Consider the following 19,676-nt stretch of genomic DNA (forward strand, 5'->3'; position numbering starts at 1 on the left):
TGCTTGGGTAAGATAATCGTTTCCCAAGCAACCCTAGCCCTAGTGTGTATCTAATCCTAACTAAAGAAAATTCTGAATGAGACAACATAACTGGCCAATGCATCCCCTATGAAGAACCCAACAAGAAGTGATAAACCAAGCAGTGGTGGCCAGTAGCACTTGGTTAACCACCAAGACTCTAGATGCTAAATCAAGCTTCTTGCTACTCCAATGCTGAAGTTTCCTTTCAATGCTCATGAGCACAAGCGCAAACTCTTGCGTTGGGGAGATGCCAATGCCAACCTAGCAGCCAAGGTATCTGGCAATGCATCCTCTCTCAATCCAAGTGAACTCCACATCCAAACCACAATTTTTCTGCAGAGAATCACTGATCCAAAATCCCAATGACTTGCTGCCAAACAAAACATCACCAAGGCTGTCCTAAATACATAGAGACATGCATGTGAGGCCTCCAGAAACACCGCCATATCATCTGCTAGTTCCGAGTCCAATAATTCTTCCTCTGTACATAGAGGCAATCTGAGGCCCGAGACTCCAAAGATAGCCTGAATGAACATGCTCATAGCCTCTTACTACTATGAAGTATAGTAAGGGAGCAGGGCGCATCTCTTCCACACTGATCTGAAGCGCTCACCATATCCCCCGCAGGCCAAGATTGTACTATGGGCCTCCCTGTACATGCCTGAGACCCCTCTTAGGAAAACCTCATGCGTGTGATCGTGCCTTCCAAGAAGTCCCAATCCACTGTCATAAGCTTTTTCAAATTCCAACAAGAGGATGGCAAGGGGTTGTTGGCTAGATTTAGCCCACTCTATAGCTTCCCAAATTGAGAAAATGTTTTCAAATATACTCCTTCCTTGGAGGAACCTATCATCCTAGAAAGGACTAGTCATACTTGTCGCGAAGAAGCAGCTCTGTCAAAATCATTCGGACTAACGTCCGATTACTATTATGACTCTTATTTATAAGATCATCACTAAGATGATAATTCGGAGAGTCAAAAAGGGTACTGCACAGAGGATCACATCAAGCCCAATATGGTTTTGTACCTAGAAGACAAATCACAGATAACATTTGTAATGCTTATGTGGGCATTGAGTATGCCAAATACTCACAACAAGATGTACTATTGCTGCAAATAGATGTTGCAAGGGCTTTTGATACAATTCAATAGGATTTCATAGCTGCAGTGATGAAAAAACTTGGTTTTGGGCCTAAAATGCAACAAGTCATTTAGTGGCTCTATCAAGAGAGTACAATGCGTTGTATATTATTGGGCAAAGCATTGTCTTGTCCTTGGATATTGGGTAAATCAATCAGGTAAGGTGGCTCTTTCAATGCACTTCTATACGCAATTTCCACTCACCCTTAGCTTCTATATATAGACAAACTTAAGGACGTTTGCATGGTTTGCAATTGCCAAATGGTTGTAATTTAGTGGCGCATGCTTATGTTGATGATTCCTTTTTCTTCCCAAAAAACACTTCGCAAGATTTGTAAACCCTTGTGAGGGCTCTCCAATTTCTTGGGGAAGCTACAGGATTGTTCATGAATTTTTGCAAATCCAAATTATTACCACTTAGAGCATTGGACTGGCACAATTTATTATGGCCTGGACAGATTTTTCCACCAACATATATTGTTAGACATCTGGGTTACTAGTTGGGGTGGAATGTATCTTTTAGTGATGCCACAGACTGGTCTTTCAAATATGAAAGAAAAAATGGAATACTGGCAATTGCCTACTTGGCCTTTACATGTGCGACTGAGGATAGTACAGTCCATCTTGAAGGCTTATGTACAGTTTTTCTTGCCTCTATTGGTATGGACAAAGAAACATATCTATGCTTTCATGTCTCGTACCATGGAAGTCATTGGTTTGGAAGACCTCCAGAGATAGGTAACTCACTAAGATTGGAGAGTATTTACTTGAGCAGAGTTTTTTGCAACCTCTAGTAGTTCAGGAGCCAAGGAAAGCATATTTTCTATCCACTAAAAATATTCGTCTAATCCAAGATGTCATCTCTCCAGATGGAAAAATATTTACATTCCTGCAGGTGCAAAGGATATGGAATTTGGGTATGCATTACAAGCCTCTTTGGCAAAAAATTAGAGCTTTGTTGCAACAATTTGAAGTGATTCCATTGTCATTCGAGAGAACAGATTGTTGGATTGGATGCTTTAGGGAGATGAGCCTAGTTTTCCCGAAGTTGCTATGTCACAGCTCATTGCTGCCCGAACATACAGATTCATAATTCTCGAGTTGTGGATTGCTGCTCATTCGAAAAGGCTTTGGAATACGGATAAGACAACTCAGTAGATTTGCAGAGCCTTCTACTGGCTAACTCCATGCTCAATATCCTTGATGGCCCCCTCCTACTAGGGGGTTGGCTCCATAGGTTGTATGATGATGGTGGTCCCACTTTGTATCATATTGCTCGGATTTGACATTCCCAGCTTGTAGCTCCAGTTTTTGTTTTCTTCTGTACCATGATGAGATTACATGGACACTATTATATCACTTTTGGTCTCATAGACCCACTGGGTCTTTTGAAGACGTTTAATATAACTTTCTTTCTTTCTCCTTGAGGCACAAAACAACCAGGTAATGATCTAACTTGGTGGTGCTAGGCATGATAGACACAATCCTCATGGTAAAGATGTGGTTTTGACCCCGGACCTAAGCAAACACTTAGCCACAGTCTCTCATAATGTTGGAGGGGAAAATTGTAGACTGTATGTCATGGTAGTGATCAATGAACTCATCTAGAACCAGGCCGGGACACGTTTTCTTCTTTTTTTTCTGGGAAAAAGATCCTTCAATTAGTTAAAGAAAAAACAGCCACAAAGGGCTAAGTACAACCACAGCGGGCTAGATACAAACTCGCCTCATATAAGGGCGGGAAACAAGTGATCAAAGGGGAAGAGATGCTTCTTCTAGGAAAAGGCTATCTCATACAGAAGGGGGGGGGGGGGAGGGGGGGGAATAACCACACAAGTGGTCTGTGTGAGGATTATGTTGTTAATCCTGCATATTGTGTACTAATTACTACTCAAGTAATTAACTTAGAACAAGAACCTTCAGGAGAACACTTGAGACAAGATTGAATTGACTTGTTGTTGTTAAACTGAGTACAATAGGTCTCTTATATAGGAGATGAAGAGACACATTTGAAGAGGCATGTCCTTTGATGAAAGGACACGACCTTAGACGAAAGGGTACAACTTTTAGGCTAAGGGATGTGTCTAGTCGATGTAGAGGCACAACCATTCACTAAGGGATACAACCATTCGTCGAAGAGATGTGGCTATTCGATGAAGAGGTACATCCTTTGACGAAGAGTCGCAACCAGTCGAGGGTAGGGGTTCCCTTTGGCTGGTAACTCTTTGCATCTGCAACAGTAATCAGCAATGAAGAGAGAATCTGATATATAAACACGTCACAATCGTGACATTCCCTCCCATTTAAAATAAAACCCATGTGTTAAATGATAGACATCCGTTTGTCGAAGAACTCCTGAAGAAGGTTAGGGTACTGCTGCATTTCTTCATCTGTTTGCCAAGTGGAATCAGACTCATCCAAGTCCATCCACTTCACAAGAAATTCTGTAGTCAACTTTCTTCTTGTTTCCTTCTGTCTTACGTCAAGTATTACTTCTAGAACAAGGATAATATGGTCATCTTCAATTTCTGGTACATATGAAGATAAGTCTGGAACAGGCGAATCTCCTTGAATATACTGTTTGAGCCAAGATATGTGAAAAGTCGGATGAATCTTTTCCCATGACGGTGGAAGTTCCAACTTATAACTGACAGTTGAATTTTTCTTAAGAATCTTGAAAGGCCCATAGAAGCGATTTGGCATGTTTTTGATATTTTTGTTGCACATGGACCAATTTATCTCGACCAATTTATCTCGAACTTGTACAAGCACATCTTGCATCTCCTGAACCAACTGATCTGCCAACGCCACTTTGTGTTGTAAAACAAAGTTTGTAGGCACAAGAGGAGTATGTCCATATGCTGCTTGAAATGGAGTTAATCCAATTGCTGAATGATGGGAATTATTATAAGCAAATTCCACGAGTGGTAAATAATCTTCCCATGATGCCAGACGGAATTGAATGTAATGTCGAATCATTTCTTCCAAAATCTGATTGACTCTTTCAGTCTGTCCATCTGTTTGAGGATGATAGGCTGAACTGAATAACAAATTCGTGCCAAGAGATTTGAACAAAGACGTCCAAAAATGTCGAGTGAACTTTGGATCTCTGTCAGAGATGATGGTCTTTGGCAAACCATGCAATTTGAAGACATGTTGCACGAATAATGATGCCACATCTGGGGCTGAAGCAGCTTTCTTGCAAGGAATGAAATGTGCCATTTTGGAAAATCGATCAACCACCACAAGAATCTGAGCATTGCCTTTGGATGAACGAGGCAAGGTGGTAATAAAATCCATACTGATACTTTCCCACCTCTCATTGGGAACTGGCAATGGTTGAAGTAACCCTTGAGGAAGTTGTCGAGAGGCTTTCATTGTTTGACATGAATGACAAGCTTTGACAAATTTGATAACATCTTGCTGCATCTGAGGCCAGAAGTATGTAGCAGACAAAAGTCTATATGTCTTGTTGATACCAAGGTGAGCAGCATAAGGGACTTCATGATGTTCTTGAATAAGAATCTTCCGCAATGAAGTATTGTGAGGCACACAAATGCGGTCAGAGAAGAACAGCAACTCATCCATGATAATATAGGCTGCAAACATGTTCATTTCTGCAGGACTGGGATTAGAAGATTTGAGAGCACGGAACGCATCTCCAAAATCTCTATCTGTCAAATATTCATTTTTGAAACAAGCAGGGATTTCCATTTGCACATTTGTGATGGCAAAATTAATGGCTCGAGGCATGCGACTTAAGGCATCTGCAACCACATTCTGAAGACCAGGAACATACTGAATAATCATGTGGAAATTAGCCAAGAATTCAACCCATCTGCCTTGTCGAGAGTTCATAACAGGCTGAGTGAAAATATACGTCAGAGATTGATGATCTGTACGTACAACTGAATCTGCTCCAAGAAGATAATGTCTCCATGTTCGATAAGCATGTACGATTGCCAAAAACTCCTTATCATACACAGGATACCTGCTTTGAATGGCTGAAAACTTTCTGCTGTCAAAAGCAATGACACGATCATTCTGCATCAGAACTCCACCAGAAGCACGATCTGAGGCATCTGTCATTACATCAAAGGGCTGAGTGGGATCTGCAATGGCCAAGACCGGGGTTGTCGTCAAGGCATGCTTGAGATCATTGAAGGATTGCTCAGCTTCTGAAGACCACTAAAGTTTGTCCAGCTTTGTCAATTCTGTCAAAGGGGCAGCAATCTCCGAAAATCTATGCACCTTGTTGTGATAGAAATTAGCAAGTCCCAAGAAAGATCGAACATCTGAAATGGTGAGAGGCAAAGGCCAATCCACAATCGCCTGAATCTTCTTAGGATCTACTGCAATCCCATTAGCAGAAATGATGTGACCAAGATATTCCACATGGTTTTTGAAAAATTCGCTCTTCTTTTTGTTGATGTACAGCACATTGTTGCGTAGTACTTCAAAGACTATCTGTAAATGTTCTTTGTGATCTACCATAGATCGGCTAAAAACCAGAATATCATCAAGGTAAACGATCACGAACTTATCCAAGTATGGCCCAACAATTTCATTCATCAGGGTCATGAAAGTGGCCGGGGCATTGGTTATCCCAAAAGGTATGACCAAGAATTCATAATGGCCATATTTTGTCCGAAAGGCTGTCTTGTATTCATCACCATTACGGATACGAATTTGATGATAGCCGGCTCAATCTTTCCAAACAGGTCCTTAGTCTTCTTGGCTTCATTGGCGACCATCCCATCAATGTGCTGGTGGACAGTGGCTGTTCCACTAATTTTGTGGGCACTTCTTTGGTTCACAAGCTTCGCCTACAGACCCGACATTTTGTGGATGCTTTTCAAGTGGAGCTTGCTGATGGTTCCTTCCTTAATTGTAACCAAAAGGTGCAATAGCTCTAGTTCCAGATTCAAGATTACGAGGATCACCTTAATTTTTCAGTGATGCCGTTGTCACATTATGACATGATATTGGGACAATCTTGGCTGTATCGATATGATCCGGTGATCAGTTTTCATTCCCATTCAATCCAATTATATCATAATGGTCGAGAGCTGGAACTTCATGGCCTTTTCAGTGCCAAACCCATCACCATTGTTTCTGCCCTGCAAGTCAAACGTCTCGTTCGCAAACGTGACAGTGCAACATCCTTGGTCATGTTACGGGAGATTGAAGCAGAAACCAGTGAGCAATCTCAAGCCTCGTCATCAACTACTGCTTACTTGGAGCAACCCTTCTTCAAGCCTTTTCAGGATTTGTTTCCGAATGATCTTCCGACGACATTGCCTCCTCGTCGTCCTGTGGATCACCCGATTGATCTTATCCCAGGTCAACCTCCTCCAACCCGAGCTCCTTACCGTGTTTCTTACTCTGAATCTCAGGAGATACAAAAGCAATTACAGGAGTTGCTGGACAAAGGTCACATCCGTCCCAGCAAAAGTCCCTTCGGAGCGCAGATGCAAAGAGTTACCAGCCAAAGGGAACCCCTACCCTCGACTGGTTGCGACTCTTCGTCAAAGGATGTACCTCTTCATCGAATAGCCACATCCTTTGACGAAGAGTCGCAACCAGTCGAGGGTAGGGGTTCCCTTTGGCTGGTAACTCTTTGCATCTGCAACAGTAATCAGCAATGAAGAGAGAATCTGATATATAAACACGTCACAATCGTGACAGTCTGTAATGCCAAATGGGGTCACCGCCTCTATCTGTGAGGAAAGAGTCATGCCTCCAAAGCCTCAAGAAGGCTTCCTGCCGCTTCCGCCGCATGAGGTCAAAACCTCCATGTAGTTTCCCCCACTGACTGCGGAGGGGGTGAATGATATCAAGCCATATTCTTCCGATGGTCTTAGCCGGTGGAGTGTGGGTACCCTCGATAGCCTCTGGGGCACGTTTTCCCTCTTTAGGAGGTTTTTTTTGAGCTCTCTTCTCTCCCACACTTCTCTACATCTTCATGACTGTGTGTGCGCGCATGTCTGCAACCCCAACATTTGGTTTCAGAGCTGTCCAGATTCCTGCCTCCTACCCCTCTGTTGGTCGCACAGCAAGACGTCCCCGTTCAACTATCTACGACTTCAACGTCCCATGCTCGTCGACACCCTATGCTGCCCCTCACCCGCCTGCTGTAGTGCCAAGCGTTCCATTGTGTCTGCATGTAAAGTTGATACCCTTCGTGCAGATCGGGGGTTGGGGAGGTGTTAGTGCGTGCAATATCAAAGGAATTCACTACATACATATCACAAAACATCAATGTATTGTGGCCTACACACCTCAGCAAAACGGTGTCGGAGAGAGGAAGAACATGCTTCTTATGGAGATGGCACGTTGCATGGTGAAAGGACAAGATTTGCTTCATGGTTTTTGGTTGGAGGTTTTCATGTGTGCCACTTATGTGCTGAATAGATGCCCCACCAAAGCCTTGCAGTTAATAATGCCTTATGAAGCTTGGAATATCATAAATCCTTCTCTGGCTCACATGCGTATGTACGAATGTCTTGCTTATGCTCTTGTGCCCGAGCAACACCGCATTAAACTTAATTGACAAGGCGGTCAAATGTATTTTTGTGGGATATAGCCCGGAAAGCAAGGGGTATAGGCTCTACCATCGGGCCACAAAGCGACGGTGATTTACATGAAGAGATATGTATCTCAACCTCGTGGTTTTGTTCAGAAGAGGCAGGAGAAGAAAATATGCAAGCTACAAAAAGCTTTGTATGCCCTAAAGGAGGCTCCCAGAGCATGGTATGAGAAGATTGATGCATACTTGATCCACATGGTTTTTGCAATAGTCCAATCAAGAGTACCCATTGTGTCGAGAAGACTAAAGAGGAATTTTTGGTCATCGACATGTTGCTCACAGGCCTTGATGATGAGAAGCTTTCAGCCTTCAAGACTGATTTACATGAGTCATTTGAGATAATAGATTTGGGACCGTTGCATTTCTATTTGGGCATTCAGTTTCTTAAGTGTGATGATGGGATTGTCATTTGTGCAATCAAAGTATATATAGAAGGTGCTGAAGAGATTGAATCTTGAAGATTGTAAGCCTGTTGCTACATCAGTAGAGACTAGTGCCACGCTTCGTCTCCAGGATCCAAGTGATCCTTTTGATGACATGTTGTATGAGCAGGCTGTTGGATGTCTTATTTACTTATGCAATATGAGGCCAAACATTCGGTTTGCGGTTAATTGAGCAGATTTATGCACAACCCATGTACCGAGCATTAGCGGGCTGTCAAGCGGGTTTTTTTGCTACTCGTAGGGTCCTCAATACCTTGGATTGTTCTATCCCAGGGGGGTGAGTCAGTTGCATGCCTTCAGTAATTCCAGTTGGGCTGGATGCTATGACACCAGTGTCCACTACTCAATCTTGGTGATTCATGTATTTCATGGCTCAGCAAGAAGCAACCACTAGTGGCCACTTTGCCCTGTGAAGTTGAGTACAAAGCAGCTTTTATAGCTAGAGTTGAGTGTGTTTGGCTCAGATGCTTTATGACTAATTTGGGTGTTGGACAGTCATCCTCCACTACCATATTCACCAAGAGTTAGGGCGCATTGGCAGTTGAGGAACCCTGTGTTCCATGATCGCATTAAGCACATTGAGGTGCATTATCATTGTGCCAGGGAGAGACTCTCTACAAGACATATCAACTTGGTTTATGTGCCTACACATGAGAGCATGGCAGATTTGTTCACAAAGGCTCTTTCTCGTAAAAAGTTCGAAGCTTTTCACAAAGCTTTGGGGTTATTGCCTTTTGGGGATTGATCAACCGTATTTTTGTACATGTTCACATATGCTAGTTGAATGCTGAAGAGGGGCTTCAATATTGCCTAGAGAGGCTGAAGACTGAATTCTGAATTGATTTCTTGAATTCTGATTTTTATGCTTGATGATTTATGCTGAATACCAAGTGTTTGCTTATATATGGTATATTGCTGGCAATCGGCCACTTAAGTAGCTGTCGGCCTGCTTTATGGGACAAAATAATGCTATTTGACAGCATTAAATGCTGCGCACTTTAACATGCTGCCCCCATGACTGCTCCCTAAAGCTGTTGGCTGGCCCTATGTGCTGTCCAGGGCTGTAAACAGCCCCTATACAGGCTGCTGCAAGGTGTTGTAGCCATGGGTGGGCCTTTGGCTGGCCCATAGGCATGCAACAATTCTATACATAAGAGTGATTCTGGAGATCCCACTGCCCACGAGCGACTGGACCTCCCCCGACTGTGCGCCTGCCTTCACCATCGCTAGCCCAGCTTCCCTTTGCCCTAGCCACACACTGCCTTGCCATCGCCCTTTCCTCTTGCCATCTCCCCTTCCGCCTGTGTTCCGTTTGCCTTCGCCATCACCTGCGCCCCTCTCATCCTGCTCCCCTTCTGCCAGGTGTTGCCTCCTATCCCAGCCTTCTCCACCTAGTGAACCCCCGCCCCTTTGCGCCGCCCCGTCTTCGCGAGCCTCCTGCCTGCCTCCTCATCCCCTGCTTTCACCACTTCGCGCAGCCCCCAGCGCCTCCTTCCACCTTGCCATTGCCCTTTCTTCTTGCCATCACCCCTTCTGCCTGTGTTCCGTTTGCCTTCACCATCGCCTACGCCCCTCTCACCCCGCTCCCCTTCTGCTGGGTGTTGCCTCCTATCCTAGCCTTCCTCCGCCTAGTGACCCCCCGCCCCTTTGCGCCGCCCTGCCTTCGCCAGCCTCCTGCCTGCCTCCTTATGCCCTGCGTTCACCCCTTCGCACAGCCCCCCAGCTCCTCCTGTCCCCTCCTTCGCACCCCCTCACAACCTACCTCAACCTTCCCCCACCCCCCACCCCCTTTGCCTGTTCCTTCTTCGCCTCAGCCCTACGCTTGCCTGCTCTTTCCGCCTCAGCCCCTCGTGCAACCTGCCGGGCTGTGTATCGTCATCCCCTTCCTTTCGTGCTCCCCCCCCCCCCTTAAAAAAAAACCCGGTCAGGTGCTTACAGCTTTCGGGGTTAGTTTATCTGTGGCAAGTTTTGGCATTCTCTAGTACTCCATGGCAGTGCCTCTCCTTTTTCAAAGAAGATCTCCAGCTCCTCACTTCGACAGTTGCCTTTTTGGAGGCCTCTACCTTGGTATGCAAGATTGTGGGTAGCCGCCCGGCGTGCGGACAGTTCAGGGATCAATTACATGCAAGCCTTCTCATAGACATTCATCCTCTTAGGCATGGCTACTACCAGGTTGAGTTCGATTCGCTTGCAACCCTTGGCCTCAGAGCACGAGATGGATATTCACAAAGATGCGGGCACGTGGCTTTAGCCAAGCATTTGAGGACAGATTTGCAACCAGTCTCTTGCGTGCTTGGAATCATCTCAAGCCAGCCCAGCTCCAGTAGCCTTCGAGGAACGGCTCCAACAGTTGGAATCCTTTGGTCCATTTGCCTAGTGGTCACATGCTCCGGGCTCGCCCACATGTATCATGGGGAGCCTTGAGTACGGGCCTTGCTAGGTCACTTGGAGATTGGTTTGCATTCAGACAACTACCACCAGAGGCTCAGGAGAGGCCTTATTGGAATCCGGGGCAAAGACCAACTTAGCTTCAACATTGACTCTTCCATCCCTCCGGAGTGGTTGGTCCCGATACCAAATCCTTCTTCTCCGCAATGGCTGGGAGTGTTCACCAAGCACGATATACCCCTTGTAGTTCATGACGCGGACGAGTACTCCGCTTTACTCACCTTCCCTATTGCGCTTCATGGCAAACTCGAGAGATCAGAGCCCCCCTTAGAGAACCTCAAAGGATGCACCTTGCAGAGGGTGAGGGTCATAGGTTTTCACACACATGAGTGGCACATCAACCCTCCACCGGCCAAGGTGGCCATAGAGAGACTATGGCAGCTATGGATGTGGAAGGGCCGGCCTATTACGAGTCTCCAGTGGGACCCAAGAGAGTGGACATGGATGTGGAAGGGCCGGCCTATTACGAGTCGCCTAGTACCCCCTTCTTTGCCTACAATGCGCACGCTTGGGTTGCAGGATTCAGATGTCAAGCATGGAAGACACTCCAGCAACATTAGCACATTTGCAGTCCCAGGGCTTCTCGCAAACTTCTAGAAGCAACCGTGGGACAGCTTTAAACCGCAGAAGATCACCCTTTTTATGTGGCAGCTAGCACATAAGAGTTTACCGTTGGCACTTGGTTGACCATTGGGGGTAGACCAGCACTGTCAGGGTTGTGGCCATCCCCAAGAGTCTCAACATCACTATCTTTGGGATTGCCCAAAGGCCCAGCAGGTCTAGCAGAGGATCCTATGCACTTTATCTATGGAACGGGCTCCCGCCCGTATTGTTACCAGAGAAGCGGGAAACGGCCAGAAACGCGAGTGCAAACACCGAAACGTGGGCAGAAGCTTCCGAAACACGTTTCTATTGATGAAATGTTTCGTTGTTGGGGAAACGGCTTACACGTGGCGTTTCCTTATGAAGAAATGTTTCTTCAGCAACACTTTAATCGAGGGATTTTTTAAGCCATGTAAAAGTCGATTTGCCTACACAGCCAGTGGCCACGCACATGCACCTGCCAGGCTGCCAGCCAGATTCCAAAAATCTCTCTCTCTCTCTCTCTCTCTCTCTCTCTCTCTCTCTCTCTCTCACACACACACACACACATACACACCGTTACACAACTCATGCAAGCTGCCAACCAACTCAGTTACTCATGCAAGCCGAGAATAGTTTTCGAGTAACCCAGTATATCATGCTAGAATGAAGCACATTGAGGTGCATTATCACTTTGTGAGGGAGAAGGTTCTAGCAAGAGATGTAGATCTGGTATATGTCAGCACAAAGGATCAGGTAGCTTACATCTTCACGAAGGCATTGGATACAGAGAAGCTCCACAGGTTTAGGAGCTTACTTGGAGTGCAATATGTGGAGTTGAGTTCGAGGGGGAGTGTTGAGATATCTAGCTCAAGTAGTGCTACAGCGGACACATTGATGACCCACCTGGGTGATAGCTTCCACATCTACACCACTGGCATGGTTGGTGAGATTATGGGTGATATGTGGCGAGTAGGAACAGGCTGTGTGACAGCCATTTTGGATTACTAGAGACTGGCATAGTTATAGCACGAGCTCATTTAGTCGGGTACACATATTATGGACCGATCCTTGTATATTGCAGTAGTTGAGTACTAACCCATATAGTGTGTACTCTTACCTTTATGTTATGTTGGTTGAGTAGAGAAGAAGAAGATAGAAGAAAATTCAGCTATCCATCTCTCTCGTGTCTTGCTCTCTCTTGTGTGTGTGTTTTCCTGCTAGGGTTTGAAGGTCTCCCTCTCCCCCACATTGTCTTTATACGGGCCCCGTTTTGTCACTGCAAGGTATTTTCAGGAGTTTTCTGGAAGAACATAAAAGAAAATCGTGTAAAGATTTAAGAATCCCATGTACATCCAATTACAAGAATCCCATGTATATCCAATAACCAATTATCCAACTCATCTACAGACTGCAAAAAAAAACCAAAAAAAAACCCCAAAAAAAAAACGAGAAAATAATTATATTATACCTCAGAAATCCTATAAATACATGCATAAACATCAAGGTCATCCACTCAACAGCGAACACAGCCCAGGCCCTTAAGCCTACTAGTGGACTCTCACCCTACCATTGGGCTCTCTCTCTCTCCTATCACGTGCCCGGACACATGGCACTCCTATGCACGCTCCCTCTATCATATCCCCCATCAGCAACCCCTACCTCCACCACCAGATCCCCGCCCCACCACCTCCACCTTCTTCACAAAGGGCATGGTCCTCAAGGCCATTCGTAGACTACGCAATGGGCGAGCCCAAGATCATGAGGGACTCACTGCCGAGTACATCTCGCATGCCCATGATACCCTAGCGCCCCTACTAGCCTACATGTTCAATAGAGCCCTTTGTGAAGGATTTCCACCCTCTTGGTCCACCAACACCATCACCCCATCCTCAAAGCCGGAGATCCACTTGATCCTAATAACTACAGGACAATCATGATTGGCCACACATTGGCCAAACTGTATGGGATCAGTGCTAGCGGCAGAGCTCAGTTCATTTGCAGAGAGCCAGGGATGCAGAGCCTCAGCACAGGCTGGCTTTCGGAGGAGCTACTCTACCCTTGACCACATCTTCACCCTACGTGTCATCATCGAGGAGGGTAGAGCATGACACCAGAGGATTTACTGTTGCTTTGTGGAATTCCGCAAAGCCTTTGATACTATACCCGAGCCCGCCTCTTACACCGTCTACAAGTCACATCTAACATGGTTTGGAGCATCATCGCCCTCTATGAGTCCGTCACTGGACGAGTGAGAGCCCCAGGAGGTACATCACAGGAGATTTCCAGCACTATTGGGGTGAAACAGGGCTGCCCTCTATCACCCACTCTTTTTGGCCTCTACATTGATGAGATCTCGAGCTTCATTGATGGATTAGGTGGGGCTGGTCCCACACTGGCAGGCATATTGATCCCCATACTACTTTATGCAGATGACATCATCCTCCTCTCAGACTCAGCCGAAGGGCTTCAAAGACAGTTGGATGCCTTACATGACTTTTGCACTCAACGGGACCTCTCTGTTAACTGTGGTAAGACCAAGGTAATGGTCTTCAATACCTCTCACCCCATCACATCCAGATTGAGCTTCACATATAGAGGGGATCCTGTGGAGATTGTCTCATCCTATGTCTACCTTGGTGTCACTTTCAGTGGCCCATGCTTTACCATGCTTCCCGCAGCACATGCCAGAGTGACGCGGGGATATGCAGCCTTGAGCTTACTTGAGCGGCAGTGCTTCCAGGCACATTTCCAGGAGCCCAAGACGAAGGGCTGGCTTTTTGACACCCTCGTCACACTAGCCTTGATGTATGGAGCAGCTTTCTGGGGGCCAGATTTATCCGATGAGGATTGGCAGGGAGTTGAGAGGCCCCAGGTCATGATGTTCTCCCGTATGATCGGCAGCAAACCATCAGTCCCACACCAAATTATCCAGGCAGAGTTTGCTGCAGCCTCGATGGTAGTGGAGGTACTCTTCCAGACAGTCACATACCTCCATCGCATCACTTACATGGATCCCCACAGGTACCCGAGGCTTGCCCTGGAGTCCTCCAAACAGCTAGCACTTGAGGGGCACTCTAGAGTATGTTATGCACTAGTTTCCACTTGGTTCTCAGTATATGGGCTCTGCATGGACCACCTACCCTCCCTTCAGTACAGTTTGGACTCCCTTTTTCTCCGACTGTCTCACGAGGATACCGACCCAGATATCCGGTCAGATCTTCTTAGCCTCTACACAAATTGCACATGGATTACACCCCTGGGGGTCCCCACGAAGATGCTCTTTTACAGAGACCACTTCCTCACACTCACTGAGGATGGATTTATCCAGCAGCCGGGCTACTTGAGTGTTCACATGCCCCATGCTATGTGGATTGCGATTGGCCAGATACGGTTTCTTCCCATCGCCTCAAAGTGGAGACAGGTAGAGCTAAGCGCATCTTCAGAGCCGGGAAGCTCATACGGACACCCAGAGAGGAGAGGATCTGTCGACTATGCCACACAGAGGTTGAGACAGAGGAGCATTACATATGTCGCTACCCAGTATACTATGAGATCCGCGAGAGGTTTCACTGTCTATTTCGTGAGGGATTCGGTCCACTCTCCAGGATCATTGACTTTGAGGACCAGCATTGCCTAGGCCTCTTCCTGCTTGAGCTCCGCAGACACAGGGACACCTTCTTGAGGCACAGGCCCCAGCCAACCCGCCCCCTCCCTCGGCAACCAACCATCACTAGTTTCTTCTGGACCCAGGAGGTGGAGGACACCGACATAGTGGATCTTGTGGACCCTCCACGAGTTGCTCTGGGCCTACCTCGCCCGAGAGGAGTTACCTTGGACCGAGCCTCTACACTCCAGCATGCCCGACGCCCTCGACCCCCCTATCGGCCATGATCACCTCATCAGCTCCAGATCCAGAACATACTCCACCGCCAACCTTTCCACGTGATATAGCTGAGGGAGACCTCTCGGCCATACTCGTCGGCGCCATGCTTGACATCTTGGAGAGTGGTATACCATCTACTCAGAGCTGATGTTGCTCCCATGTTTTTATGTTCTTAGTATTCCATGATGAGTTCCATGGACAGTTTTGTATCACCCCAGTGAGATAGGTATATTTATGTTTTCTTTCTGTTTTATTTTCCATTCCATGATGAGATATGCCATGGACATTATTGTATCACTTTGGTCTCATAGGCCCATCGGGTCTTTAGTAGACGCTTAATATCTCTTTCTTTCTCGTCACAGTCGATCAGGACGCACATACGATGGATGGAGATCGATGGAGAGACCACTTGTGTCCATGATCTCCTGGATGATTCGGGCTAAGGCCTCGGTACCCCATGAGATTATTAGAGCCGAGATGGGAGCACCACCGATCGAAGTCGAGGCTCTTGCCAGATCAATGTCCTTCATTCATAGCACCTGGGAGCTTCCTTGACACCGGTATGCACGACTTGCTTTAGAGTCCTCTCATCAGCTAGCCATGGAGGGAGACACTTCATGTTGATATGCGCAGATAGCATCCTGGTTTGAGCTCCACGGGTTCAATTTAGACGGACCTCCACCCTTCCAGTACTCTCTGGAGGCACCCTCTCTCACCTTGATAAATTCTGAGATTAGTAGAGTCATCAGACATGACCTCATTCAGTTGGACACTAGGAGGACATGGCTAGAGCCCTCACAGGAGTTGGGGACGAAGATGGCTTTCTATAGAGACCATCTTCTCCGCACCACTGAGGATGGCTTTATACTTAGACCAAGCTACATGGATACCCATCTCTCTCATGGATTGAGGTGCGCCATTGGGCAGATCCGCAATGGCTGTCTATAAGCCATTTAGAAACCTCGGGCTAAACTAGACACCCTTACCTGGGTTTGATAATTTCCGACAAGATTGCCACCTACCACCTAGTGGCTATCGGATAACATGAAGGGTTCATGGGAAAACTTGGTATGCTTTCTTCATTGTTTTGAAAAGAACCATCCACTCATGTAGAAGAGTAAGAACATGCAACAATTAGATTCCATCACAGTTCGGTTTACAAAGAAGTAGTTGAAAATAAGTGTCACGACTTACGGTCTATGAAATTGAGCCTATTGAGCCATTCTTGCACCAACCAATGTGTGTGTGAATTCAAACTTGAAACCCACTTAGCAAAAGCCTCCTGACACCACTTGACAACCCCGTGAAGGTATTGAGCACCCATCAACCTTGGTCCCAACACTATCCTTCCTCAAGGGATCCTAGATAATGTGTGTATCTTCTAGCGATATTGCTGGTGGCGGGTAAAATTCGAGCAATCCTGGTGGCTTCACTTGCTCAAAGTCTTTAATCACCGACCAACTCCACGTCGTTACTACGGAATGACTTCACGGAATTACTGCCCACTGACTCCATATATCTCCGGTGCACACTAAACACACATGCCAACTTGGAGAAAAGCAGTGACAGAAAGAGGTGACGGGCTAAGAGAGAGCTTTTAAAAAAGATTTTAGGGTGGATGAGAGGGCTGAGACAAAGTTTTCAAGTTTTGGGGACCAAGAGCAAGTAGATGGCACATGCTTAGACCCTGCACGTGTAGATATGAGCCAACAAGAAGGGAGAGACTGAATCTATAGGGGAAGTGAGTTAAAAAACACCCTTGCTTTAGTTTTGTGCTTAAAAGTTCCATAAAGGTTGGGGCTTAAAATAAAGCCCCCTCCCGCTTTAGCACAAAAAGAAAGCCCACATATTCTTTTTTTTACTCACGCTTTTCCTTGTTTTAACCTTCACGCCTCTTTTAGCTTTCCTTCTCCCACACGGTCCCCTACATCCCTATGTGCACATCCAGCTTGTATGCATCCTCCACCTTCTCTCCAGTCCCAGCCATCTATGTGAGCTGTTCAGGCTCTGTACGGCCTGCCCACGCTGCCCAGACCTCTGCCTGCACTGATGGCTTGTGTGCGCACACTAGCACGGCTACCATTGTCACATGAAGCGCTACTGTCCTCTGCGTGTGCAGCCTTAAGCAGCAGACATACTCGCGGTGCCCTACAGGCCACGTTTTGTGTGAAGGGGCTGGCTGTGCCTTCACATGCACATCAAGGCCTAGTCAGCCTGTGCATGACCTGGTCTGGGCTCTCCACATGTGCGCCTGACAGGGCTGGACTGCTTTGCCATGGCTGGCTGCCCTCCTTCCCGACCTCCGTCTTTAGATGACTTCCGGCCTGATGGCCTGATCAGCCCTCTGCACAGGCCTGCTGAAGTGCCGCACTTGGCTTCTCCAACCGTCACATGGCCATACCCTAAGCTCCAGCCTGATGCGATCCAAGGATAACCCCCTTCCGGCTGCTGAGATACCCACTCTGGCCCACACATGTGCTTATCTTGGGTGTCCACACCCTAGCCGGCTTCTGCAGTAAGGAATCAGCCTTTGAAGTCTGGACGCATTGATGCATGGCTGCCGTAGGGTTTACAGTCAACCACCCAAAGGGCTCCACCCTTGCGCATCAAACAGTACAGGCCATGAGGGTTTTGGGCTTTGATGTTTGGCCCCAACAGCCTGCATAACCCTTACTTTTTCCTCTTCTCGTGCCCTATGCACATCTATGCTCAGGGCTCTTGTTCTCCATACTTTTCTCGCACATCCATGCAGAAAAAGCATGGTTTTCCTGCCAAAACAGCCCATATGAGGGTACTATCTTGTACGTCCTCCATGCTTCAGATTCTAGTACTCGCCAGATCCAAGCTCTGATACCAATATAAGGTCTCCATAGACCATGCCCCAAGGATCATCTGACCTAGAATCAGAACTCTAACAAGGCTTCATAAACACGACATCGTAACCATCGCATGACCACAATAGATAGTGGCTAGCGACTCCCCACCCAACCATAGAGTCCTCCAGACTCACCCCCAAGCCTGAGGTCTGATTGCCACAAGCCTACTTGGTACCGATGGCCCAACCTAGCATCCCATACCACTAGGCCAAACCACACACCTTGCAACTCCATGGCCATGAGGTCTTGCACGCCCCTAGTAGCCCACGTGTCTAGTGTCTGGATACCTCAATAACTCATGAGTGTCCCCCAAGTTCACTAATATAGCAATTATAACCTGGCTATTATTGTCCTTCACTTTATTTATAAGATTATGTGCTTTATATATATGCTTTTAGCCATTATTAGCCCTAGGCTATTAATTTTGAACTTTTCGCCAATCTAGACCTCATCTTGCTAGCGACCCTTAGCCCACGTGTGAACCCTCCAGGTCGCCACACCCCAGCTAAGCCCTAACCCTAACCTGGGTTAGTCTACGTCCCTAGCCCTAACCCTATGAGTGTCAAGACGAAACAATTTCTGTCTCAGTTGGGTTGAAAAATGAGGAGAATTGGGGGGGGGGGGGGGGAAGGGTTGTTGAAGGGATTGTAGAAGATACTTTGTGAACATGTGGATTTTTTTTCTTTAAAGAACTCTCTTCTGAGTTCTATCTTGACCTTGGAGACGTGTTTTCCTTTTGCAGGGAATGTTGGCAGCTCTTCTGCACTTGCTGAAATTGTGACCAATTGGGCATGCAAACCTCATCAATCAGTCAAAGACATACTTCTTGTACGATTTTATAGCATCAAAAAAATCTTTGTCAATGTCTAAGTCCTCGTGTTTTAGAGACCAACATAACCTTGTAATCAACAGGAAGCTGAGAAAGGAGGGTATGCAGTGGGAGCTTTTAATGTCTACAATCTGGAGGGTATCTCAGCAGTTGTAGCTGCTGCAGAGGCTGAAAGGAGCCCTGCCATTTTACAGGTAAGGTTACCTATGAATGCTGAATCTAAGCCTAGTTAGAGTCTTGATTTGTAGTACTGACTCGTCATGAGGCTTATGTTGCAGATCCACCCAAGTGCTATAAAGCATGGTAAAGCACCCTTGGTTGCATGCTGCATTGCAGCCGCAAAGACTGCCGCGGTAAGCCCAACAACTTCAAATGTGCGCAAGGCATTTCTATGCATAGCTTACAAGTCTACCTTGCGTGCTTTCTTTATGTTTTCTTAAGGTACCAATTGCAGTCCACTTGGATCATGGGAATGATGAGCAAGAAATCATGGAGGCACTCGACATGGTATATGAAGATTTTTATTCACATTATTTTTTAAAAGTTTTTAGTCCAAGAATCCCAAGCATCGTTATTTTTGTCTTAAATAATACAGATTTCACTGAAGTGCCAGCAAAAAGCCATAGCAAAACTTATCCCCATGGCTTGACAAGATTTCATGGACACTATGTACACATCATTTTGGTCTCATCCATGACTCCGCCCACGCTAGCTTCCCCTACACCACATGCTCCACAGCAAGTTTGCCAGTGGGATCCCAACCCGAGAATGGATGGTATGATAAAGAGTGCAAAACCACCAGACTTCGCCTCTTACGCGAGAGGGAACATGGGCTGATTTCAGCACATAAGACGCAATGCA

The 19,676-nt window shown here is 46.6% G+C and overlaps 1 protein-coding gene across 2 annotated transcripts in view; it reads left to right on the top strand.

Moving 5' to 3' along the window:
• LOC147627693 (ketose-bisphosphate aldolase class-II family protein) overlaps positions 1-19,676 on the top strand; it is a 78,413-nt gene that overhangs the window by 47,143 nt on the left and 11,594 nt on the right. For both annotated transcript variants that reach the window (XM_086814626.1, XM_086814627.1), the window contains 4 exons: positions 18,729-18,814; positions 18,899-19,009; positions 19,094-19,168; positions 19,257-19,322. In XM_086814626.1, the coding sequence (XP_086670752.1) occupies positions 18,729-18,814; positions 18,899-19,009; positions 19,094-19,168; positions 19,257-19,322 (338 nt within the window). The remainder of the gene's footprint in view (positions 1-18,728; positions 18,815-18,898; positions 19,010-19,093; positions 19,169-19,256; positions 19,323-19,676) is intronic.

Source organism: Cibotium barometz, chromosome 20 (genome assembly GCF_041138505.1).
Source record: "Cibotium barometz isolate CiBa-2024 chromosome 20, ASM4113850v1, whole genome shotgun sequence".
Taxonomy (NCBI): domain Eukaryota; kingdom Viridiplantae; phylum Streptophyta; class Polypodiopsida; order Cyatheales; family Cibotiaceae; genus Cibotium; species Cibotium barometz.